The sequence below is a fragment of the Amblyraja radiata genome, unplaced genomic scaffold (assembly GCF_010909765.2).
Source record: "Amblyraja radiata isolate CabotCenter1 unplaced genomic scaffold, sAmbRad1.1.pri S140, whole genome shotgun sequence".
In the NCBI taxonomy this organism is placed as follows: Eukaryota; Metazoa; Chordata; class Chondrichthyes; order Rajiformes; family Rajidae; genus Amblyraja; species Amblyraja radiata.
Window position 1 is genome coordinate 48,392 of NW_022630126.1, and position 26,608 is coordinate 74,999.

At 42.6% G+C, this 26,608-nt stretch overlaps 1 protein-coding gene across 1 annotated transcript; it reads left to right on the plus strand.

Moving 5' to 3' along the window:
* Window positions 1-880: 880 nt before the first annotated feature.
* Window positions 881-22,399, plus strand: LOC116969272 (centromere/kinetochore protein zw10 homolog). Its single transcript, XM_033016151.1, has 9 exons — window positions 881-914; window positions 5,453-5,644; window positions 5,813-5,976; window positions 7,040-7,222; window positions 8,773-9,011; window positions 10,788-10,859; window positions 11,601-11,770; window positions 17,076-17,206; window positions 22,125-22,399. The coding sequence occupies exons 1-9, from the start codon at window positions 881-883 to the stop codon at window positions 22,350-22,352; spliced, it is 1,413 nt and encodes a 470-aa protein (XP_032872042.1). The 3' UTR covers window positions 22,353-22,399.
* Window positions 22,400-26,608: the final 4,209 nt, after the last annotated feature.

Consider the following 26,608-nt stretch of genomic DNA (forward strand, 5'->3'; position numbering starts at 1 on the left):
AGGAAAACAAAGCACCCTATGGAGGCTATTTCAGAGTTTATGGCCCTAGGCAGCTGAAGGCCAGACTACTAATGGTGAATTAATGTAAGTCTGGCAAAGAACAAAAATACAGTTAATGGGATTGATGATAGGTTAAAAGGGATAGAGGAAATTGGAGATGGGGTGGGTGGGTTGTTGATGACTGAGAGAAAATTGCTTTCAAATGGGATCATCACATTTCTCAAACATGTTGAGATCATTTTTGCACAACGGTTACCTTGACGTGTGATGAATGTTCACAAAGGCACATTTCAAGCTTTGGTGCTCAGAAATATCCCACTATGTATTTGATCAAAAGCTTATTTTTGAGGGATAATGCGCTGCATTCTGTGAAGTTCCTGCAGTTTCTGCATCTAAAATTTTAACTGACACTTATGGCAAGATAAAAATGTGGAGTTTCAAGAATTTCCTGGTTGCTAAGTTCAATTAGGGTTTGCAAAGTAATGCCCCTGTCGCACTTAGGAAACCTGAATGGAAACCGCTGGAGACTTTGCGCCCCACCCAAGGCTTCCGTGCGGCTCCGGGGGTTGCATGTGGTTGCCAGAGGTTGCAGGTAGTGGAAGCAGGTAGGGAGACTGACAAAAACCTCCGGGAACCACACGGAAACCTTGGGTGGGACGCAAAGTCTCCAGAGGTTTCCATTCAGGTTTCCTAAGTGGGACAGGGGCATTACAGTGTATTGCGTTTCTGCTTCTATTTACAAGGCACAGCACAATCTTACCCTCTTAAAATCAAGGAAGGGTGTTGAGCTGAAGATGTTGCAAGCACTTGATGCAGAGCACGTTGTGCAGAAGGAGAAATTATTGTATCATTTAGGGGAAGAGTGGAAACAGCTGGCAGTATGGCACCTTCCCCTTCACCAGCACCAACAAAAGGTGAATTACCACATTTTACTGCTGAGAAATACTGAAGCCAAGCGTTAAGGTGTGAATATCCAGGTTAGTTGGGAGTAATTCAATATCTAGTTCCATCAGACTTTATGTATTAAAGGAAAAGTTTGTTTTCATTTAAAGATCATAAGATACAACTTTTGTTTTATTGTGTATTTTAACTACAATTCTTAATGAGTGTGACAGTGTTGAGGTGTGATAGGTTTACACTGAATCAATAATTACACTTGTAATACATGTAATAATTACATGTAACCATATAACCATATAACAATTACAGCACGGAAACAGGACATCTCGGCCCTACAAGTCCGTGCCGAACAACTTTTTTCCCTTAGTCCCACCTGCCTGCATTCATACCATAACCCTCCATTCCCTTCTCATCCATATGCCTATCCAATTTATTTTTAAATTATACCAACGAACCTGCCTCCACCACTTCCACTGGAAGCTCATTCCACACCGCTACCACTCTTGAGTAAAGAAGTTCCCCCTCATGTTACCCCTAAACTTCTGTCCCTTAATTCTGAAGTCATGTCCTCTTGTTTGAAACTTCCCTTTTCTCAAAGGGAAAAGCTGATCCACATCAACTCTGTCTATCCCTATCATCATTTTAAAGGCCTCTATCATGTCCCCCTTAACCTTCTGCGCTCCAGAGAATAAAGACCTAACTTATTCAACCTTTCTCTGTGACTTAGTTTTTGAAACCCAGGCAACATTCTAGTAAATCTCCTCTGTACTCTCTCTATTTTGTTGACATCCTTCCTATAATTGGGCGACCAAAATTGTACACCATACTCCAGATTTGGTCTCACCAATGCCTTGTACAATTTTAACATTACATCCCAGTTTCTATACTCAATGCTCTGATTTAGAAAGGCTAGCATACCAAAAGCTTTCTTTACCACCCTATCTATATGAGATTCCACCTTCAAGGAACTATGCACGGTTATTCCCAGATCTCTCTGTTCAACTGTATTCTTCAATTCCCTACCATTTACCATGTACGTCCTATTTTGATTTGTCCTGCCAAGGTGTAGCACCTCACATTTATCAGCATTAAACTCCATCTGCCATCTTTCAGCCCATTCTTCCAAATGGCCTAAATCACTCTAGACTTTGGAAATCCTCTTCATTATCCACAACACCCCCTATCTTGGTAACATCTGCATACTTACTAATCCAATTTACCACACCTTCATTCAGATCATTGATGTACATGACAAACAACAAAGGACCCAACACCGATCCCTGAGGCACCCCACTAGTCACCTGCCTCCAACCCGACACACAACCATCCACCATTACCCTCTGGCTTCTCCCATTCAGCCACTGTTGAATCCATCTTGCTACTCCTGCATTTATACCCACCAGTTGAACCTTCTTAACCAACCTTCCATGAGGAACCTTGTCAAAGGCCTTACTAAAGTCCATATAGACAACATCCACTGCTTTACCCTCGTCAATTTCCCTAGTAACCTCTTCAAAAAATTCGAGAAGATTAGTCAAATATGACCTTCCAGGCACAAATCCATGCTGACTGTTCCTAATCAGACTCTGTTTATCCAGATGCTTATATATATTATCTCTAAGTATCTTTTCCATTAATTTGCCCACCACTGAAGTCAAACTAACAGGCCTATAATTGCTAGGTTTACTCTTAGAACCCTTTTTAAACAATTGTATCATTGTAATTATTAAATCCTGCATCTGCCGTTGTAGAAGTGATAGAATGTATGACCATGGAAGTTGCGGAACGATGTGTGAATTTTGGTTGGAAATTCCCAATCCTACTTAAGATGAATGATATTGCTGGGGTTTCCCAGGTGCACGGGCCTTGGAGATTTTCTAGCATGCGTTATATCCTGATATCACAGCTTTAACAGCTTGCTGGAATAAAACAGCATGGTTTTCTGATGCATTATACTTGCCACGTACACCATTAATAAATGGAACCAAAATTTGACAAAGGATCAAGGTTTTATTTTATCTTCCTTTTCACCCTGATGTTTTGACTTTGTAGTTGTCAGAAGTTAAATCACTTTTTTTTAACCTTGTTTTTCTCTCTGTATAAAAGCTCCTTGGTTTCAATACCATTTATGGATCTGTGAAAACAGAATGTAGCATTGTATTATACTCAGTGAATCCATTCGAGGGAGCTTGTACTCCAAATTCAATTACTTCTCTTGTGTGTCTCCAATGAAGAAGTAATTCATGGTGTTGAATCCCAGACAACAAGTGACACAGGAGTAGGAACTAATCGCTTGTTTCCTGCAGCTAAGGATTTGTTCGGATGGACATTGAAAACTGAGCTCCGCTTATGCAACATGACATCAAGGAGGATGTGTGATCTTGAGACTGCTTATATCAATACTTCAAGGCTTTGCTATTCTTGGTGAACTGAACAGAAAGCTGAAATTCTTTAGTAAGCAATTTACAATTAATTATGACAGATTTTCTGTTGCTAGGACTTGGTGATCATCATCAAGTTTCTACAGCAAGTCAATATAGCGTTTTATTTTCTCAACGGGATGAATATCTTTAAATGTACTGCACTGGTAGAACATGATTTTATGATTTTTGCATTTTGCACAATGAAAAGAATAAAATGAAAATTAGAGTTTAAAATGTATTTTCTCCAAATTTTAAATATTGATTCTCGACCCAAAACATCACCCATTCCTTCACTCCAGAGATGCTGCCTGTCTGCCCTGTTGAGTTACTCCAGCATTTTGTTTCTACCATTGATTTAAACCAGCATCTGCAGTTCTTTTCTAAACATTTTAACCACTTTTTGTTCTCAGACCTGCAATTTATACAATACAATACGGTTTATTTGTCACATTGCACATAAAGTGCAAGTGAAATGAATATGTCAGCAGCGATACAATGATAAAGAACACACACAAAAACACAATAAAAATGTAACATAAAGATCCACCAGAGCATTCATCACTGTGGTGGAAGGCACACTATTTGGCCAGTCCTCCTCTATTTTCCCCCGTGGTCGGGACCTCCACCTCCGCAGCCGTTGCTGCGGGCGTCCAGGTGGTAAAAGGACAAGGTACAAGTCCAGGTAAGTCCAGAGTCGGCTCTTCCCCACCGGAGACCGCGGCTTTAAGTTGGTGTAGGCCGCAGGCCGGCGGTCAAAGATTTAAAGTTTAAAGTTCCCGCCGCGCCGCAGCCAGAAGCACCGTAGACAGCAGGGCCGGCGGTCGAAGCTCCCTTCCAGGGGTGATGGTAAGTCGCCACCGCGCCCGCGGTAGAAGTTGGCCGCGGGCCGGCGGTGGGAGCTTCTTCTTAGCCCGGGTCCCCCACGAGGGATCCCGGGCTGTAGACGCCGCGCCAGCTGGAGCTGTGCAGACCGCGCGCGGCTTCAGGCTGCCGGCTGCCCCGGGCCAGCGAAACGGAGCGCTCCCCTCCGGCGAGCCCCAGCGAGGGTCGCCCGCTCCACGCCGAGAGTCCACGCTGTGCCCGCCGCTGGAGCCCCGGGTGCGTCTCCGTGGAAAGGCCGCGCCGATCCTCGCTGTTAGGCCACGGGGAGGCGACCTGGAAATAGTCGCCTCTCCATGGAGGAGGCGACTGAAGCGGTTTCCCCCTCACCCCCCCCCACAAAACACACAAAGAAACATTAAAAATACACTTTAAAACATACTAAAAAAATAAAAAAAGTTGAAAAAACGAACGCGCTGCTGACAGGGCTGCCGCCATTGCAGCGCCCCCACCGATCATTTTAATCTACTAAATCACCGAGGAGTCTTCTGCAATTGGCATGTTTAACCCTCAAATATTTAATTGTGCCATATTCAAAAGCTTTTAATTCTGCAAATGTTTAATAAAGACCTTTATTACTCTTAAGATCACAACAAATAATGGAGCCTGGCCGCAGAGCTTAATTTGAGAGCATTGCAATTCTCAGTACTTTTAGAATCTATTATTCTACTGCTGACATGCATGGAACCCTGGGGTAGACACTTACAAAGATTCATAATCATTGTCACAAAATACATTTCTCAATATCTGACCTAAAAGCTAGTCTCTTTTCTGAGGCATTGATCACTAACCTGTTTGGCTCCACCCTGTTTCTTCTCAGGAAAGTTAGAATTTTGGAACACTATAAATTCTGTATTTCACTGCTCTGCCTTCAAGATATTCTTTGTCAATGCAGCATGTTCCAAATAAGTTGTATTACTTTTAATGCAGTCTGCATATGTTTAGCATGGCTGAAAATCTTGCTTAATGATTTCTGAACTTTTCACCTTATATTCTAAAACTTGGTTTAATGTGCTGGTTTAAAAAAAGTTCAGGGAATCAATGTACTGACATTGTTTTTATACTGATTAGGTCACAGGAGCTGTTTCTAGGAGAAGAGGTTGAAATATCAATTATTTGTGTCTTCGCCCGAGTGCAAGTTTGCGAGGAATAGATTGTACACAAATTATATTTTGAAACAAAATGATTGTCTTTACATGTTTTGCTCTAAGTCACCTTTACTGCTTAATGGCCATGTTCTAACTCTGCAGGTCATATCTTGTTGACATTTATTTTGAAACCACTGGTTGTTGAGCCATGCCTTGATGTTGAGACTAAACTTCGGGCTAATGATGCCATTTTAAGATTCAGCGCAGTTAAAAGTAAATGTGAACATGAGTTACCAGCAAAGGTTTACCAGAAGATCATAACCGTCATGGAGTTCATGCAGCAACATTTGTTCTGTATATAGACTTTTCTTTTGTCTCTTTTGCTCTCTATATTGTGGGTAGGTTATTTATTTTTGTTTTGTAATTATGCTGTTCTGAAATTAGCTTCAAAACATAATTAAGATAAAGACACATTGCTGGGTATGTAGAATTTAATTGTCTTTCTTTTTGGTGTTATGGTAGATATTCCGCTCTGGGTCTATGTGGATCGTAATGAAAAGCAGGATATAAATCTAGCAGAGTTGCTGGGAGGCATGATATGGGAGGAATTACCAGAAATCATTATTAAGAACTGTTTGGTATTTTCTGTACCAGAACATTGCTGCCAGTTGAAGCTGTATGAAGAGGTAGGGACACTTTACCATAGTGTGTGTGTGAACGAGAACCTTTAATTACCGAACAGGTGTATTTTCCATTGCACATTCCTAATTGGCATTCAGTTTTCATTGTTCACTTTTAAATGTCATTGTATACTCGTAGAACAAGTTTCTATGGCCTTTTCTGTCATACAATTGGGATAGTGATTGACGATTTGGAAGATGGCTTTAGATTGCAGGCGCAAACAGATGAATTGGACTGTTGGGTTGTAAAATGTAACTTAATCCAGAGAGTCAGGTGCATAAAGAAAATAGTACATCAGGGGTTGAAGAAGAGAAACCTCGGGATGTCTGCTCAACCATCCTTAAAAAGCACCAGAATAGATGAATAAGGTGACTTTGGAAAGGCCTCTATTCCCTGAAGCATACAATATAATAACAGGGTGGTGATGTTGGAGCTTCATGCAGCACTGTTCAGGATGCAGCTTGTAAGCCGTGTCATGGCTCTGATTATTACATGGCAGGAAATATGTCATTGCACTGGAGAACTTACAGAGGAAGTTTTACATGGTTGTTTCCTGGTCTATTAAAACGATGCCCAGTGAGGAAAGGTTATCCATGATAGGGTTAATTTCTTCTTGAGGCAGAGGAGGAAATTACTTGGGGTGTAGAGGATTATAAAGCTGTTAGATAACATGGGAAGGATTGATCAAAAGCTGAATTGGGGATAGTGGAGTTTGTATAAAATTGGTAAAATAATCGACCAGGGTTGTGCATGCTAGATTAGCTTGAGCGACGACTCTGTCTCATATCATGCACTCTTGCTTTCCATTGTTATTTCTTACCAAAAATGAGTTTGTGATTAAATGGTGATTGTTTACAGGGATGCAAATGAGGAAGAGAATCTTGTTATGCAGATCAAAACTAACATTCTGTTTTTGGTGAAGATAGACACAAAAAGCTGAAGTAACTCAGCTAGAACAGGAAGTATCTCTGGAGAGAAGGAATGGGTGACGTTTCGAGTCAAGACCCTTCTTCAGATCAGCATCTGCAGTTCCTTCTTACACATTCCGTTTTTGGTGTTCCCTTCCAGGTGATAAAAGCAACAGATACATTTGAGGAAAAACTCAAAAAGATGCAGTTTTTGCGGAGCCATTCCATGGACCTATTAAAATATGCAAGAAATGTTAATGTTCATGTTGCCAGTAAGAAATGCCAAGATGTGCTCGTGACTGCCAGAAACCTGATGACATCTGAGATCCACAACACTGTTAAGGTGGGTTAGTAATGCTTGTACAGCCCCAGCACATGTGGGAGTGATCAGATCTGTTTATTGTCATATACACCAGGGTGAGGGTGGAAATAAATTCCTTGTTCACAGATGAACATTATTCATACAGTAATGATTCATAAATATGAATGCAAGATGGTAGAATGGTGCAATATTGTGGTGCAATCCAAAGTAGTGATAAAACATTAAAATACAGTACTGGAATAAACAAATGTGGTAGAGTTCAGAATATGTAGAAACACCTCCTGGAAGGTGGTGCGAAAGTGGTCATTGTCATACAGCATGTCATATAACTGGCCCTTTGGGCCAACTTGCCCATGCTGGCCAGGATTCCCCATGTCCCAGCTGCCTACGTTTGGCCCCTCTATCTCTCCAACGCTTTCTTATCATTCCACACTCCTATCCATGTACCAGCTGATTGGTTTAGGATTCTGGTGGCATTGGGAAAGAAGCAGTCCTTAAGTGTGGAAGTCCAGGCTTTTAAGTTGCGGTCTCTTCTCCCAGAAAATACATTAAAGAAAAGAAGAAAAGGGAATGGCCAGGGTAGCAGCATCATCGACGATACTTCCACAAGAGAGTTTGTGATTTTGCTTGATTCAGTATTTGTATTCCTACAGTTTAGTTTTTGGCTAAATTCAAATGTTGGAAAATGAAGTGGTGCAGCTAATTTAATAAACACCAATTTACTTGGGCAAACTTTATTCTGCAGTACGTTCTACAGCCTTAATATCTGTCGATGGACAGTGTGAAGATAGGCCAAGCTTTAAAATTTGACTACACTTTTTTATCTTGTTTGCTATTTCCAATTTCTCATTTTATTGCACAAATGCAGCATAATCCAAATACTACTTCACAAACTAGGTTTACAGCTAACGTATTTGTCCATGTGAGCCTTTCCATAATGTCAGTGTATATTGTGCAACATGTGTAATGTTGTTCCCCACATTCTACTCCAGTAATACTTCACAATTAATTCTAAATAGAGATAAACAAACAAGAGGCTCACATTTAACAAAACCAAACTTGGCAAGTAATGTTTGTTGTGTAATTATGTACAGGATCTAAGTTAGTAATTTGTGGACTACTTTGGCATGCTTGATGCTTTTGCGAATGTTCGATCCTTATTTGTGAATGTCCTTGTGTTGTAAAGACAAAGCAAACGCACCATGTAAAGAGTGAAATGGATGTAAAATAGATCAGTTAGGCTGTGAGGAGGCTCTTCCAGACCTGATGGGCAGAATGGACTATTAATAATGTTGTTATTACTTTAGAACAGCGTATGTTAACAGATGACAAATGTGCTATAATGGACATTTACAAATTAATTTGAGCCTCTTTGGGAACAATTTATGGATCCATCAGGAAGCTCCTAACTGTTATAAATTTGACTGAATCAAGTGCTCTGTCCAGTGGATGTGCTCTTGTAGTTCCAGTTTTTGCTTGTCTACATTTTAATTTGTAACTAAGTTTTAATTTGGTACAAATTTTGTGAAAAGATTTTTTAAAAATCTGTTAACTGCTTGCTGTACCTTCAGATTACGGCTGATTCCAAGATCTCTATTCCAATGCTTCCCAGTCGAGGAACAGTCAGTAAATTAAAAGTGCCCATGACTTCCAACCTTGTTCCGAGCGACATGGTGAACCTGGAGAGTGGGAAGCAACTCGGCAGTCAATCAACGTGTCTACCTACCTGCCGTATCAGTGAATCTGTCCAGAATCTGATGGAACTGATTTATCGGACACTTTCAGAGGTTGCAATTGCTTCACCTGAATGGCAAGTCATTCTATGTTTTGTTGCATAATAGATTCTGCAGTAAATGGAGCTCTTTTGTTGCCCATTACCATTCCCTGGTTACGTTCAAATAAAGGTTCATTAATAAAAAAAAAAATGTACATCTGGCGCATCGGCAATAGGATTAATGACCTGCAGGCAGGAACAGTATGTAAAGGGTCTGTCCCACTTACACGATTATTTTCGGTGACTGCCGGCACCCGTCATAGTCTCAGCAGGTGGCCGAAAATGCTCAACGTGTTGAAAATCCAGCGGCGACCTGAAAAAGGTACGACTCTTTGGGCGACTACTCACGGCCATACAGGCGTCACCCCGCGACCTGTGAGGTCATAAACGTCATGAAGAGAAATCAAAAGGCAGATTCTCCAAATGGAGAGACTGCAAGTGGGTGAAGTAAACAGGGATCTGTTCTAGTTCATGAATCACACAAAGTTATTTAAAATGCAGTGTGGATGAATGTTTGAAAGAGCACAAAATAAAAGGGGATGACAAAATGGCACCAACGTGGTTTGTGATATTAATTCAAGTCAACTAATTAATGTCACTTTAAAGGATAGATTAATTAAGTATTAACCATTCATGGCCTTGGTAAATGGTACTAGTGCAAGTATCTTTGTTTGGAGTCTTAAACCTGTGGTTCAGAAAGACAATTAGAGATTCTCAATGATGTTGCAGCATTTTGTTAGGTCACAGATGTTCTGCATTTCAAAGCCTTTCCCCAATTTTTGATAGACACAAATTGCTGGAGTAACTCAGCGGGACAAGCAGTATCTCTGGAGAGAAGGATGGGTGACGTTTCGGGTCGAGGCCCCCTTCTTCAGACTAGTCGGGGGAAAGGGAAACAAGAGATATAGACAGTGATGTAGAGAAATGCAGAACTCTTGTTGGAGAGAGGAGGAGAACTTCTTCAAAGTACCCATACTTTGAGGAGATTTCACAGTGGAGTAGACAAAATGTGTAGGAAGGAACTGACTGGTTAGCAAAACGTCTGATTGTGTTACATTTTAATATTTCAACTGAGCTCCAAACTCATGGCTTCATGGGGAAAAGGTCAGATTTTTGTTACTCTCTTTGGCGGAATAGGATGTTCTGATGTCACACCGACATGATACAGCCCTGATATTATGATTATTCCTTACCATTTTGTTGTCGGGGTGGAAAATGTAAAATAGCTGCTTTTTATAATATCAAAAAACATAACCAATAATGTGGCCTCCACAAATATCTCAGGAAGGATGTCTTTCCCTCGGCAGAAGTCAGAACATTGATTTTAAACTATGGATTAAAGGGGAGGTGCATAAAATTGTCACCCAGAGATTAGTCAATGTCTGGGGCTTGTTCTGAGAAGTCGGCAAATATTCATAGTTGCACTATTTGATCTTTATAGTACTTGAACAATGATCAGCAAGGCCACTGGAAGATGAGATTAGTTTGGATTAATTTTGTTTAACTATCCTACACATGATGGGCTAAATGGCCATTTATGTGGTAAATTTTCTGTAACACCGAACAATGGAGCCATTTTGTTTGAAGTTCTGGCTGAGTGAAATCTGATCTGAGTTGGGGATTGTTTTGAGAACCACATGAAACTTGGTATGGTCAGACTTGGGCTCTGACCAAGCAGCCAGGCTCAAGCTCATTCTTCAATGTTGTTCACTCAAGGAAACACCAGGATGATTAGGCAGCCAGTGCACTGTTTCAATAACCTTTTCAATTGCATCTTTCAGCAGCTGATTTATACTTTATTTTATTTTTCAGTGGCGTGCAGTTGTTCTACACGGTTAGAAACGTGGTCCATATGTTCTGTGATGTTGTTCCGACATATCACAAGTAAGTTTGACATTTTAAAGTTTGTTTTTAATTCCATTTACCATTTTTGAATCGATTGATTTGATTTGCTTGTACAGTAGTACAAGTGTTGCTGACATATTCCACCTATTTGGCAATGTCATTAAATCATTCATTGTTGAATGTAAGAAAGAATAAATTATTTAATCTGTTTTGTACGACCACAGTAAGATTGTGGCCAATTTACTTCAACTCCATTTACCTGTATTACTGATGCCTTTATTGCCCAGATATCTGCCAGACTCTTCATTGCATCTGCGTAATGACCAAATACCCACACCCAATTACGATTCCAACCCCCGACATGGCAGCGAGGAGAAATGTTCTACATCCATTTATCCTGTCAAATATTTTGCTTTAATGAAGTCACCTTTGTTTCTAAACTCGAGGAAAGTTCTTGTATGGGTAGGATTTATGTTCTCTAATCTTGGCAATTATTTGTGTGAAGCATGAATTTTCTTGCTGCTTGGTGCTGTTGTGTTACGTCAGCAGTAACACAACCTGATTTGCACTAAGATCAGACATACAACTCAGCTGGTCAGGCAGCATCCCTGCAGAACATGGATAGGAGGTGTGTCGGATCGGAACTGCACTTGATCTTCTTAACCTTCACTGTTATTTCAAAATGGCTTTGTATTTATTAAATCCCAACATTGTTGTGTAGTTTCAGCAAGATACTACATTATGATAGATTCTAACCCATTCATTCTTATTTTAAAATAGGGAGCCGCTGCAGAGGTTGCCCCAGCTGACTGCTATCCACCACAACAATTGCATGTACATTGCTCACCATTTGATCACGCTTGCACCCCAATTCCAGTCTCGGCTTTCAACACCTTTGTGCGATAGAGTTGCAACCTTCATAGACTTTGTGCCAAGGTTTAGGCGATTAGGTGTGTAACTTCACTTGATGTTGCTTCACTTATTATTTGAATACCATGTCAAAGATTTTTAAAACATTTGCTTCTCCAGCAATTATGATCAATTCTCTACTATGTTGAAACAATTGGAGACTTTTCCATATCTCCAGTCTTCAATGTAATTTGTTACGGTGACATAATTAGGTTCAACGAGAATTAGAACCGTATTTTGAAATCACTGCTTATTCTGTGACATGGGTTGAATTTTCTTGCCTTGCTTATGGGAATTTTATTTGATTCTAATTCTGAGGTAGTTACTTTTGATAGAGGAGGGTGTAGACATATAATCTTTAACTGCACCAACATTTTTGGGTTTCTAAGGTGCTTAAAAGTTCTGGAAGAAACTTGTGTGAACTGAGCACTTTCTGAACAGTAGGTGACATCAATTTAACCAGTACAGGTATTCCTGATTTGTCTGGCCAAATTCATTTAGCTGTGGATGGTGGTTTTATGCTTATTTCTGTAACTGAGTAGTGAACATAGTCTTATTAGACTGTATTTGGAGGGTATTTTGTATAACCCCAAGAAGTCTCATTAAAATAGTGTGGTGGTTGGATGGATTTATAATGTTAGCCATGTGCTGAATTGTTATTTGTTGCTGTTGGTTCAAGCATTGCTGGTTTAAATGTTCTGCTCAGGGTCCATCCTAATTGAGTTTTTTGAAGATGTGATCAAAAAGGTTGAAGGCAGAGCTGTAGACGTTGTATATATTGACTATAGCAAAGCATTCGACAAGGTTCCACATGGTAGGCTTCTCTGGAAGGTTAGGTCGCATGGGATCCAAGGAGTGATAGCTGAATGGATAGAAAGTTGGATTCCTGGAAGGAAGCAGTGGGTGATGGTAAAAGGTTGCTTCTCAGACTAGACGCCTGTGACTAGTGGTGTGCCTCAGGGTTCGGAGCTGGGCATGATTAGCAAGTCTGCAGATGACATGAAATTGGATGGTATTGTAGATAGTGAAGATGGTTGGCCAGGTGCCAACTGTGGAGTGGTTGATGGAATTAAATACCGAGAAATGTGTGGTGTTGCATTTTGAAAAGTTAACTATGTTATTACTAATCAGCAACTCTTGGAACAAGCTTCCAGAGGAGGTAGTTGAGTGGTTGTACAAAAATTGACCCTAGTTATTAGAAGTGGAGTACAACTGTCCATTCATTCATTCATTCATTCATTCTTTAAGACTGGAACTCTCAGGGTACAGTTCCGCACACCAAATATTGGTAGATGGGTAACAGCTGCCTGGTTTGGTATGTTTTTGCTGCCTCCTTTGAAATCTCTCCTTGTTTCTATTTGGCCTGTCTTGTAGTTGCGACAATGCCGAGTGTAGATGCCGTGCTCTAACTTGGGTGATTTTTTTGTGTGAAGATTCTGTTATGAGTATGAGGGGATAAATGGAAGCCGTGGAATTGGATTGCTGCGGCAGAGGGGAAAATTGGATGTGTTATAAATACTGATTTATGTTAGCCATACTACTCCATATTCAGGCATGTCATTAAACTTCTATTATTGTCTAAAGATCAGTAGTACATCTTTTTTTAATTCCAAAGTAACCTGTGCACTGGTTGAATGAATTTTAATCTACTTTCATCGTGTGAAAGTACATGCCGATTGGCGCGATGAATTTAGGGTGTGATATCAAAATTAAGTCAATTTGGAATTCATGTTACAAGTTCGAAGCTGGCATATTGTAACAGTCTGTGAAATGCAAATACATTGAAGAGCAGTGTTGTATTGTTGAAAATCTGACCAACTTTATAAACCATTTTTTTAAAACCTGCATTTAAGGACGCAGAAAAGGGAAGCACTCGGACACAAGAGGAGAAAGAAAAAAAAGGAAATAAACAGAATAAGAGACGGGGGGTTTCTTAAATGTGCATATTTTAATGCTAGGAGCATTGTAAGAAAGGTGGATGAGCTTAGAGTCTGGATAGACACCTGGAAGTATGATGTTGTGGCGATCGGTGAAACATGGTTGCAGGAGGACTGTGATTGGAAACTAAATATTCCAGGTTTTCGTTGCTTCAGGTGTGATAGAATTGGAGGGGCAAGAGGTGGAGGTGTTGCATTGCTAGTCAGGGAAGATATTACAGCAGTGCTTTGGCAGGATAGATTGGAGGGCTCATCTAGGGAGGCTATTTGGGTGGAACTGAGAAGTGGGAAAGGTGTAGCAACACTTATAGGGGTGTATTGTAGACCGCCAAATGGGGAACGAGAATTGGAAGAGCAAATATGTAAGGAGATTGCAGATATCAACAAAAAGATAGAGTACAGAGGAGATTTACTGGAATGTTGCCTGGGTTTCAGCAACTAAGTTACAGAGAAAGGTTGAACAAGTTAGGGCTTTATTCTTTGGAGCGCAGAAGGTTAAGGGGGGACTTGATAGAGGTCTTTAAAATGATGAGAGCAATAGACAGAGTTGACGTGGATAAGCTTTTCCCACTGAGAGTAGGGAAGATTCAAACAAGGGGACATGACTTGAGAATTAAGGGACAGAAGTTTAGGGGTAACATGAGGGGGGACTTCTTTACTCAGAGAGTGGTGGCTGTGTGGAATGAGCTTCCAGTGAAGGTGGTGGAGGCAGGTTCGTTTTTATAATTTAAAAATAAATTGGATAGTTATATGGACGGGAAAGGAATGGAGGGTTATGGTCTGAGCGCAGGCATATGGGACTAGGGGAGAATACGTGTTCGGCACGGACTAGAAGGGTCGAGATGGCCTGTTTCCGTGCTGTAATTGTTATATGGTTATATGGTTATATTAGTAGTAAGCACAAGGTAGTGATTGAGGGAGATTTCAACTTTCCACGCATAGACTGGGAAACACATTCTGTAAATGGGCTGGATGGTTTGGAGTTTGTAAAATGTGTGCAGGATAGTTTTTTGCAGCAATACATAGAGGTACCTACTAGAGGAGGGGCAGTGCTGGACCTCCTGTTAGGAAATGAGATGGGACAGGTGGCGGAGGTATGCGTTGGGGAGCACTTCGGGTCCAGTGATCACAATACCATTAATTATGGAGAAGGACAGAACAGGGCCTAGGGTTGAGATTTTTGATTGGAGAAAGGCTAACTTTGATGAGATGCGTGATGATTTAAAAGGAGTGAACTGGGACATTTTGTTTTATGGGAAAGATGTAGAAGAGAAATGGAGGACATTTTAAAGGGGACATTTTAAGAGTACAGAATCTTTATGTTCCTGTTCGGTTGAAAGGAAACAGAAACAATTGGAAAGAGCCCTGGTTTTCAAGGGAAATTGGACATCTTGTTCGGAAAAAGAGGGAGTTCTACAATAATTATAGGCAGCATGAAGTAAATGAGGTGCTTGAGGAGTATAAGGTATGTAAAAAGAATCTTAAGAAAGAAATTAGAAAAGTTAAAAGAAGAGATGAGGTTGCTTTGGCAAGTAAGGTGAAAGCAAATCCAAAGGTTTTCTATAGCTATATTAATAACAAAAGGATAACGAGGGATAAAATTGGTCCATTGGAGAGACAGAGTGGACAGCTATCTGCAGAGCCAAAAGAGATGGGGGAGATATTGAACAATTTATTTTCTTCGGTATTCACCAAGGAGAAGGATATTGAATTATGTGAGGTAAGGGAAACTAGTAGAGTAGCTATGGATACTATGAGTTTCAAAGTAAAAGAAGTACTGACACTTTTGAAAAATATAAAAGTGGATAAGTCTCCAGGTCACGACAGGATATTCCCTAGGACATTGAGGGAAGTTAGTGTAGAAATAGCCGGGGCTATGACAGAAATATTTCAACTGTCATTAGAAACGGGAATAGTCCATGAGGATTGGCGGACTGCGCATGTTGTTCCATTGTTTAAAAAGGGTTCTAAGAGTAAACCTAGCAAATATTGACCTGTTAGTTTGACTTCAGTGGTGGGCAAATTAATGGAAAAGATACTTAGAGATAATATGTATAATCATCTGGATAAACAGGGTCTGATTAGGAACAGTCAACATGGATTTGTGCCTGGAAGGTCATATTTGACTAACCTTCTTGAATTTCTTGAAGAGGTTACTAGGGAAATTGACGAGGGTAAATCAGTGGATGTTGTCTATATGGACTTTAGTAAGGCCTTTGACATGGTTCCTCATGGAAGGTTGGTTAAGAAGGTTCAACTGTTGGGTATAAATGCAGGAATAGCAAGATGGATTCAACAGTGGCTGAATGGGAGAAGCCAGAGGGTAATGGTGGATGGCTGTTTGTCGGGTTGGAGGCAGGTGACTAGTGGGGTGCCTCAGGGATCTGTGTTGGGTCCTTTGTTGTTTGTCATGTACATCAATGATCTGGATGAAGGGGTGGTAAATTGGATTAGTAAGTATGCAGATGATACCAAGATAGGGGGTGTTGTGGATAATGAAGAGGATTTCCAAAGTCTACAGAGTGATTTAGGCCATTTGGAAAAATGGGCTGAAAGATGGCAGATGGAGTTTAATGCTGATAAATGTGAGGTGCTACACCTTGGCAGGACAAATTAAAATAGGAAGTACATGGTAAATGGTAGGGAATTGAAGAATACAGTTGAACAGAGGGATCTGGGAATAACCGTGCATAGTTCCTTGAAGGTGGAATCTCATATAGATAGGGTGGTAAAGAAAGCTTTTGGTATGCTAGCCTTTATAAATCAGAGCATTGAGTATAGAAGCTGGGATGTAATGTTAAAATTGTACAAGGCATTGGTGAGACCAAATCTGGAGTATGGTGTACAATTTTGGTCGCCCAATTATAGGAAGGATGTTAACAAAATAGAGCGAGTACAGAGGAGATTTACTAGAATGTTGCCTGGGTTTCAACAGCTAAGTTACAGAGATAGGTTGAATAAATTAGGTCTTTATTCTCTGGAGCGCAGAAGGTTAAGTGGGGACTTGATAGAGATCTTTAAAATGATGAGAGGGATAGACAGAGTTGATGTGGACAAGCTTTTCCCTTTGAGAATAGGGAAGATTCAAACAAGAGGACATTACTTGAGAATTAAGGGACAGAAGTTTAGGGGTAACATGAGGGGGAACTTCTTTACTCAGAGAGTGGTAGCGGTGTGCAATGAGCTTCCAGTGGAAGTGGTGGAGGCAGGTTCGTTGGTATCATTTAAAAATTAATTGGATAGGCATATGGATGAGAAGGGAATGGAGGGTTATGGTATGAGTGCAGGCAGGTGGGACTAAGGGAAAAAAAGTTGTTCGGCACGGACTTGTAGGGCCGAGATGGCCTGTTTCCGTGCTGAAATTGTTATATGGTTATATGGTTTACACAGCATTACTTTTCTCTGCCAGGAACTGAATGTTACTTGGCACAGATGAGGCAGCAACGAGCCAAGATGTTAGAAAGATGTTTAACAACAACAAATCTTTCGCATCTGGAAGATCCGGATAAATACTCGGTTGCGAAGAAAGCTGTTCGACAGGTTAGACATAACTGCTTTTTCTCCATTTGCAAGTTGCTAGAGAGTTTACGGACATAATTGCAATTGCATAACTCTGGAAAAAAGGAAGGTGTTACTAATCAGAAAGAGCTATGAAAGTGGGTGTTCTTTTATTCCAGAAAACAAATGTACAAGAGATGATCAAAATGTCAATATAGATTTTGATTCTTTAATATTAGAGTGGGGTTTGGTAACAGCCGTTTGTTACTTGGAACCTGAGCTGACGTCTGGTAAATAGCAATCTAATGACTTGTATTCCATGCCTCTATTCCTGCAATCACTTTCTTTTTTGTCCATCTCTTTATGAAAGGCGTGGTTGAATCTGCTTCCACCTACATTTCAGGCAGCAAGTTCCATATTGTCACTGCTTGCTTGAAAAACATTCCTCTCCTATTTCCTATCCTTGTAACAATCCATTAAATCTCAGTTAATTTGCTCTTGACTAATGCCAGTGGAAGCAGCTTCTTCACTTTGACCGGATCTTTGCAGCGATTTTAGTGCATCCTTGTATCAAAAGACATGTAAATTTAGCACCAATAAATATCTACCACACGGAGCTTGTAAGGAGGTCAATTTAGCTACATCAAAGGAGAAATTAAATGATGATATTTGGGGATATGCTGCTGGCTGAGGAAGGTGGGAGGGAATTTCATGTAAACATAAGGATGACTCTCCTCTCCCCCCCTCCTCCATCTTCTCTCCCCCCTCCCTCTCCTCTCCCCCCTCCCTCTCCTCTCCCCCCTCCCTCTCACTCTCCTCTCCCCCCTCCCTCTCCTCTCCCCCTCCCTCTCCTCTCCTCCCCCTCCTCCCTCTCCTCTCCCCCCTCCTCCCTCTCCTCTCCCCCCTCCTCCATCTTCTCTCCCCCCTCTCCCTCTCCTCTCCCCCCTCCCTCTCCTCTACCCCCTCTCCTCTCCCTCCTCTCCCTACTCTCTCTCTCTCTCATCTCCTTCTTCTCTCTCTCAGTCTCTCTCGATCTCTCTCCTCATCTCTCTCTCTCTCTCGTCTCTCTCTCTCCTCTCTCTCGTCTCTCTCTCATCTCTCTCCTCTCTCTCTCTCTCTCTCTCTCTCTCTCTTCTTCCTCTTCCTCTGCCTCTTCCTCTTCCTCTTCCTCTTCCTCTTCCTCTTCCTCTTCCACTTCTTCTTCCTCCTCCTCCTGCCTAGTACAATGTGCTCCCAGTTGATCGATGTGATGTGAAATTTCTTCACACTGTTCCTGATGTTGTCCTTGAAGCGTTTCTTTGGCCCGCCGGGGGCTCGCCTACCTTAATTTAGTTGAGAGTACAGGATCTGTTGAGGGACACATGTGTGGACATGTGGATGACATGACCAGTCACTCGAATTTATTATGGTGGTGATGCTGGTCATGTTGGCTTCCTCAACCGCTTATGTTGTTGCGTTTGTCCTCCCAAAAGATCCTCTGAATCTTTCGTATGGGTCTTTGATGGTATTGTTCCAGGGATCTCTGGTGCCTGCTGTAGGTGATCCATGACTCGGCTCCATACAACAGGGTGGGGAGGACAATGGCTCTGTAGACCAGCAGTTTTGTTTCGGGCCTTTAGGTCTCCGTCTTCAAATACTTCTTTTCTGAATCTGGCGTAGGCTCCACTGGCACAACTTAGGCGATGGTTGACCTTATAGTCGATGTCAGCTTTTGAGGAAAGAATGCTGCCATGGTTGGGGAACTGGTCAACGTTTCTAAGAGTGGTGTCGTCCATTTTTATAGTGGGCTGGGTAGACAGCTGGTTGGGTGGAGGTTGATGTAGGACCTGGGTCTTCTTGACGTTTAAGTCTAGGCCCACGGCTCTGTATGCATTGGCAAAGGCATTCAGGATGCCCTGGAGGTCTTCTGTGTAGTGTGTTGCAAAGGCACAATCGTCCGCATACTGATGCTCCATGATGGCGGTGTTACTGACTTTGCTCTTGGCCTTCAACCTATTAAGGTTGAAGAGCTCACATTCAGCTCTGTAGAGGGGTCAAGGAAAGAGCGTTCACGTCGCGGCCCTGTTTCAACCAATCTTTCCACCACCACGCACAAGAAGAACAAGAAGCGCAAGACAGACACCATTGTGCAGATGTCGAGAAGTGTGTTCAGCTCTGGCTGAACAACTTCTAATCTTATGTGTGGACTCGATAAGAAGAAGAAGAGAGTTCTGTAGAGGATTGAGATCCCCTGTGGCAGCTCTTCACCAATGAGGTGAAGAATGGCAGCAACGAAGGTGACAAACAGGATGGGTGGGAAGATGTAACCCTGTTTGACCCCTGTTTCCACAGTAAAGGGCACGGACTCAGAGCCGCAGTTGCTGAGCTTTGCGACTGACATGCCATCATGTAGAAGCCTCAATATTCTGATGTACTTGTCGTGACAACTGTAACTTGATCGTATGCTCCAAAGAGCCTGGCGGTCTACTGAGTCAAAAGCCTTTGTCAGGTCTATGAAGCCCATGTACAAAGGTTGCCTTTGTTCACTGCATAGTTCCTGGTGTTGGCGTGCTGGGAATATCATGTCAGCTGTATCTCTGGATGGGCAGAAGCCACACTTTGATTCTGGGAGTACCTTCTCTGTGGTGCATGCACATAAGTACACCATGCAGCAGTGACTAAACATAGTTTGAAATTTGGTCCAGACCCGTGGGTGTTAGTGGAGTACAACATGCTGGCCACTGTTTCATTGCTACACAACATCAGATGAATAAGGGAGTTATGTGTGTTGAGTTTTGTGGTATAAGTTTATTCTTGGCTTGAAATTACAATTGATGTAACATGGTTATAGTGTTGGCCCACCCCACTTATTAGAATGACACTCAAATATGTGCATACAATTGGATGCCTTCATCTACAACTGATAAAGTCACAGTTCTACATGGCATCTCTGCTTCATGTGCCTAAGTTGTTTCCTCCTGTATGTCTCATTCCCTCTTTTGTACTTCACCCCATGCATAGTATCGATGAGTAGTATCAGAAGCACGTTGTTGGATTTCAACAATTGCTCAGTTTGTGATTATTGAGTTGAGGAGTGGCTATTATCAACACCGTTCCATTAACCTAAGCCAGCGTTTCTCAACCGGCATTCCCCGCAACGCTCCGGTTCCGCAAGAGGTCGCTAGGGGTTGCAAGATAAATAGTGATCAACTGGAGCCTCCCTAGTCAGCTGCGCTCCTTATATGGCGTGATATGCCACGGAACTGAACTCTCGTCGATGAGAGTACTTGTGATTGTCTGAAGAAGGGTCTCGACCTGAAACGTCACGCATTCCTTCTCTCCAGCGATGCTGCCTGTCCCGCTGAGTTACTCCAGCTTTGTGTGGCTATCTTCAATTTCAGAGTTAAATAAAAAACAGAGTGCTGGACGTAGGTATGTTGCAAAACCTACCTGAAGCGTCGCTGAAAATCTGTCGCTGCGGTTTTGCGCGATTTTGGCGCCGTTTAGAGGGGGGCGGGTTTAAAACGCGATTTTCTCTAGGCTGTTCAAATCGAAGATGTTCAGCCTTGTTAATTATTAACGTAAAATCGCTGGAAGACCCCGTCGCAAAAGCTATTATTAGTTTTAAAGGCCTCGTATAATAGTTATAGTAGTTTAAAAATCAATCTCTAAACCCGCGACCACCGACAGCCGTCAGTGTCTCATAGAGCAAACCACAGAAGGTATATAGCTTATTTTTACATTAAAAAGGGCTTCTTAAGATCCCTTTATACAAAGTTTAATATTGCGAGTAGCTCATTTTGGCCCCATTATATCCCGCAGTATTTTTCTGGGCATTTGAAGGCACACATCTACCGCAATGTGAACGTTCTAAACCAGCGCGTTCACAGGATCCCACTAGAAAGCTGATTTAAAATGGACTTTAATTTACAGCAATTGAACACTAAATTCCTTCCATTTGGCCTATAAATTAATGTAAATGAGATTTTAAAATCATGTTTTATTGTGAATCATTTATGAATATTATTTGCACACTTAGGCTATTTAAAAATGTTAATCATTTATTAAGAAATGGATAGATGTTTAGATCTAGTAATTGAAGTTTGAAATTAGCTACACTTGGGTAACTAACTAATTATATGCTTTAATTTCAGGTCATCCAAGTAAGATTATTTTATATTTGTTTCAGAATGGTTCAATCTATGATAACAGAAAATTTCATTCAGTTCTCTTAATTTTTAAGAAAGTTATGGGCTTTTGACTGTCCACGATCACAGCTTTTTTGTTACGTCCATAGAAAATCAATAGGGAACAAGATGCTAATTTCCGAGTATGAAAATGGCCATAACTTTTTAAATACATGAGCTTTGAAAGTGAATTAGGTGTCAAATTAAACTTCTTTGTATGCTTTATCTGATGGGATAAATTACAGACTTGATTTTTTAAATCTCAAAATTTTGTAACATTGCTACTGGACGAACTCAGCGGGCTAGGCAACATCTGGAGGGAATGGATTAGGGGTTGTTTCGGGCCAGGGTTCTTCTTCAATAGGACCGCATGAAGTCATATTTTGCCCAATCCGGCCCGTGACCTAAAATGAGTTTGACACCCCTGAACTAGACCAAGCGTGGACCTGTTGGGCCCACCTCCTCCAACACAATATTCCCCCAGTAGCACTTACCTATACACAACGCTGGATGTTAAAATGGCGATCCTGGCCTGACAATCCTACCCCAACTGCGCAGGCACAACTGACGGGTCCCCGTTGTCATGTCAGAGTACGCCATTGTGACGCGAGTCAAAATGGCGATCTAAAAATGGCGGCGGGCCCATCAATCCCCAACTCAGGGGTTCCCCGATACATGGAAATTATTTCAAGGGTTCGGCACGGGTAAAAAGGTTGCGAAACGCTGACCTAACCTGATAATTGATTCAGTCTTCCATTCTAACCATTAACACAGTTTGTTTTTTGTTCCCACAGGTGATTCTTCAGTTAAAGCGGCTGAGCAAAGTTTGGCAAGATGTACTTCCAGTTCACATATATTGTAAAGCTTTGGGAACTTTGCTTAATACACCAAATACAGATATTATCAACAAAATCACAATGCTGGAGGTAATTGAAAACAAAATGGAGAGAGGTTTTTGTGTTACCAATCAAAGATTGGATGTTGTTGGAATGGTGGCATTTCTTGCCTCTAATTTCCATTAAGAATGATCATGTTGGTGGGTTGAGTTACACAAGGCCAAATTGGGAAAGCTGGGCATATTCTTTCAATGTTAGGACATAAACAAACTAGATGACTTTTTCCAAATCTAATACTTCAAAGGTTATCATGGCTGTTACTAGAATTAAAATTCCAGGTTGATGTAATCGTATGTAGTTTAAATTCACCATGTTTTGTGTGACCTTAGTGTGAACATGTCACTTTGTGCAGCTTTAGAATTGATACAAATCATGCTCTAAAGATGAATTGGTGTTATGATTGCAAAAATAATATCGCACTCAAAACAGCTTTTGATCTGGATGTCATGTGAACACAGATTTTCTACAATTAGATTTCTATTGACCATTTCAAAAAATAATACAGAAGGTGCAGAATCAGTTCATTCCAAAGAGGAAGAAAGATTCTAAAGGGGGATAAGAGGTGACCGTGACAAGGGAAGTCAAGGAGAGTATAAATATAAAAGAAGTATAACATCGCAGGAAGCCAGTGGATTGGAAAACCTTTAAAGAACAACAGAAGATAACTAAAAAGGCACTACTGAGAGAAAAGATGAGGTAGGAAGGTAAGCTAGCCAAGAATATAAAGCAGGATAGTAAAAGCTTATTTAGGTATGTCAAGAGGCAAAAATTAGTTAAGGCCAAAGTTGGACCCTTGAAGACAGAAACAGGTGAATTTATTATGGGGAACAAGGAAATGGCAGACGAGTTGAACAGGTACTTTGTTTGGATCTGTCTTCACAAAGGAAGACACAATCTCCCAGATATACTAGTGGCCAGCACCTAGGGTGATGGAGGAACTGAAGGAAATCAACATTAGACAGGAAATGGTGTTGGGTAGACTGATGGGACTGATGGCTGATAAATCCCCAGGGCCTGGTGATCTACATCTCAGGGTACTTAAAGAAGTGGTTCCATAAATCGTGGACGCATTGGTGATCATTTTCCAATGTTCTATCGATTTAGGATCAGTTTCTGTGGATTGGAAGGTAGCTAATGTTATCCCACTTTTTAAGAAATGATGGAGAGAGAAAACTGGGAATTATAGACCAGTTAGCCTGATATCGGTGGTGGGGAAGAGCTGGAGTCAATTATAAAATATGAAATAGCGGTACATTTGGATAGCAGTGACAGGATCGGGCCGAGTCAGCATGGATTCATGAAAGGGAAATCATGCATGACTGATCTTTTGGAACTTTTTGAGGGTGTAACTAGGAAAATGGACAAGGGAGAGCCAGTGGGTGTAGTGTACCTAGACTTTCAGAAAGCATTTGATAATGTCCCATATAGGAGATTAGTGGGCAAAATTAGATAAGATAAGATAAGATAACCTTTATTGTCATTCAGACCGAAGTCTGAACGAAACTGAAGCAGTCATACATACAATACAATAAAAAAGAACAATAAACACATATTAACATCCACCACAGTGAGTCCACCCAACATCTCTTCACTGTGATGGAGGCAAAAGTCTTAGGTCTCCAGTCTCTTCCCTCCTCTTCTCCCTCTGCGCTGAGGCGATACCCCCCGGGCGATGTTAAAAACTGTCCCGCGGCTCAAACACCGCGGCCCGGGGTGGTCGAAGCTGCCGCCCACCAGTCCTGCTGACACAGCCGCTGGCCCGCGGCCGAACCCCGGACTCAGGCCAACACCGCCAGAACACCGTCCCAGCCACCGGAACACCGTTCCAGCCCCGAGCCGGATCGCCCTTACGTGAGTACTGCCACCGTCTCAGCCTCGCGCCAGGCCGCCCCGACTGGGCACCGCTCCTCACTCGGGCTGGGCCGCACCGACTGGGCACCGCTTCTCCCTCGGGCTGGGCCGCCCCGACTGGGCACCGCTTCTCCCTCGGGCTGGGCCGCCCCGACCGGGCGCCGCTCCTCCCTCGGGCTGGGCCGCCCCGACATGGGCGCCGCTCCTCCCTCGGGCTGGGCCGCCCCGACCGGCAGCCGCTCATCCATCGGGCTGGGCCACCCAGACTGGGCGCCGCTCCTCCCTCGGGCTGGGAGCGCCGCACCTCCCCGAGCTCGGCCACTCCGACGGGAGCACCGTTCCTTCCTCGGGCCGGCCGTCCTCACGGGAGCGTCACAGTCCCTCACGAAAGCACTGTTCCAGCCCCGAGCCGGGCCGTCCTCACGGGATCGAGCCCAGTGCGAGTCCTGGCGGGCTCTGCCTCCTGAGCCTCGAGGTCGCCAGCTCCGCCATTAGGCCTCAGCGCAGACGGAGGCAGAGAAGGGGAATACGACAAAAAGTCGCATTCCCCCGCAGGGAGAGACAGCAAGCCCCGTTTCAACCCCCCCCCAAAACAGAAACTAAAAACCAAAACTAGACTAACCAAAACGAAAATAAACAACACAAAAAAACACAAAACAAACAGGACTGCCGGAGAGCCGCTGCAGCCAGAGCCGCGCCGCCACTAGGAAATGTCATGGTATTGGGGGTAGAGTGCCGACATGGATAGCACATGGTATTGGGGCTAGAGCACATGGTATTGGGGGTAGAGTGCCGACATGGATAGAAAATTGGTTGACAGACAGGAAACAAAGAGTAGGGATTAACGGGTCCCTTTCAGAATGACAGGCAGTGACTAGTGGGGTACCGCAAGGCTCCGTGCTGAGACCGCTGCTATTTACAATATACGTTAATGATCTAGATGAAGGGATTCCAAGTAACATGAGCAAATTTGCAGATGACACAAAGCTGTGCGGCAGTGTGTACTGTGAGGAGGATTCTATGAGAATGCAGTGTGACTTGGACAGGTTGGGTGAGTGGGCAGATGCTTGGCAGATGCAGTTTAATGTGGATAAATGTGAGGTTATTCACTTTGGTGGCAAAACAGGAAGGCAGATTACTATCAAATGGTGTCAAGTTGGGAAAAGGGGAAGTACAATGGGATCTGGGAGTCTTTGTTCATCAGTCAATGAAAGTAAACCTGCAGGAACAGCAGGCAGTGAAGAAAGCGAACGGCATGTTGGCCTTCATAACTAGAGGAGTTGAGTATAGCAGCAAAGAGTTCATTCTGCAGTTGTACAGGGCCCTAGTTAGACCACGCCTGGCATATTTCCCCATCTCCCCAGGCCCGCAACCTTGGCGTGATCTTTGATTCCACCCTCTCCCTTGAGCCTCACATCCGCCATGTCATTAAAACCTCCTTCTTTCATCTCCGCAACATCGCCAAACTCAGACCCTCTCTCACACTTCCCGCTGCTGAAAGACGCATCCATGCCTTCATCTCCTCCCGACTGGACTATGGCAACACACTTCTCCTTGGCATCAGCTCCACCTACACCAACCGACTCCAACTGGTCCAGAACGCAGCCGCCCGACTCATCACCCACACCAAATCCTGGCATCATCCTCACCTACAAAGCCCTCCATCATCTCCCCCCCCCTCATATCTCACTGACCTCCTTTCCCCCTACCAACCCTCACGGTCCCTCAGATCCACATCTGCCGGTCTCCTCTCCATCCACAAGTCCAACCTCCGCAGTTTTGGGGACAGAGCCTTCTCCAGGGCAGCTCCCAGGCTCTGGAACTCCCTCCCCCAACTGATCCGCAATTCCGTGTCCCTCACCATCTTCCAGTCCCGCCTCAAGACCCATCTCTTCACCTCGGCCTATCCTTAGACCCACGTCCCCCTCCCTTTTCATCTGTGCATTAATTGCCTCATATTGTCTTTTGTATTGAATTCTGTCTTCACTTTGTGTACTAGTCATGTCTCTACTATTTATTTAATTCCCCTTACATATTTTTCCTCTACCTGCTAAATTTTTGTAAGGTGTCCTTGAGACTCTTGAAAGGCACCCTTAAATAAAATTTATTATTATTATTATTATTATTATTGTTTTGTGCAGTTTTGGTCTCCAAATTTGACGAAGGACATTCTTGGTATTGAAGGAGTGGAGCGTAGGTTTACAAGGTTAATTCCTGGGATGGCAGAACTGTCACACGTTGATAGATTGGAGCGACTGGGCTTGTATACTCTGCAGTTTAGAAGGATGAGAGGGAATCTTATCGAAACATATAAGATTATTAAGGGATTGGACACACTAGAGGCAAGTAACATGTTCCCGATGTTGGGGGAGTCCAGTACCAGGAGCCACAGTTTAAGAATAAAGCCATTTAGAATGGAGATGAGGAAACACTTTTTCACCCAGAAAGTTGTGAATCTCTGGAATTCTCTGCCTCAGAAAGCAGTGGAGACCAATTCTCTGAATGCTTTCAAGAGAGAGTTATATAGAGCT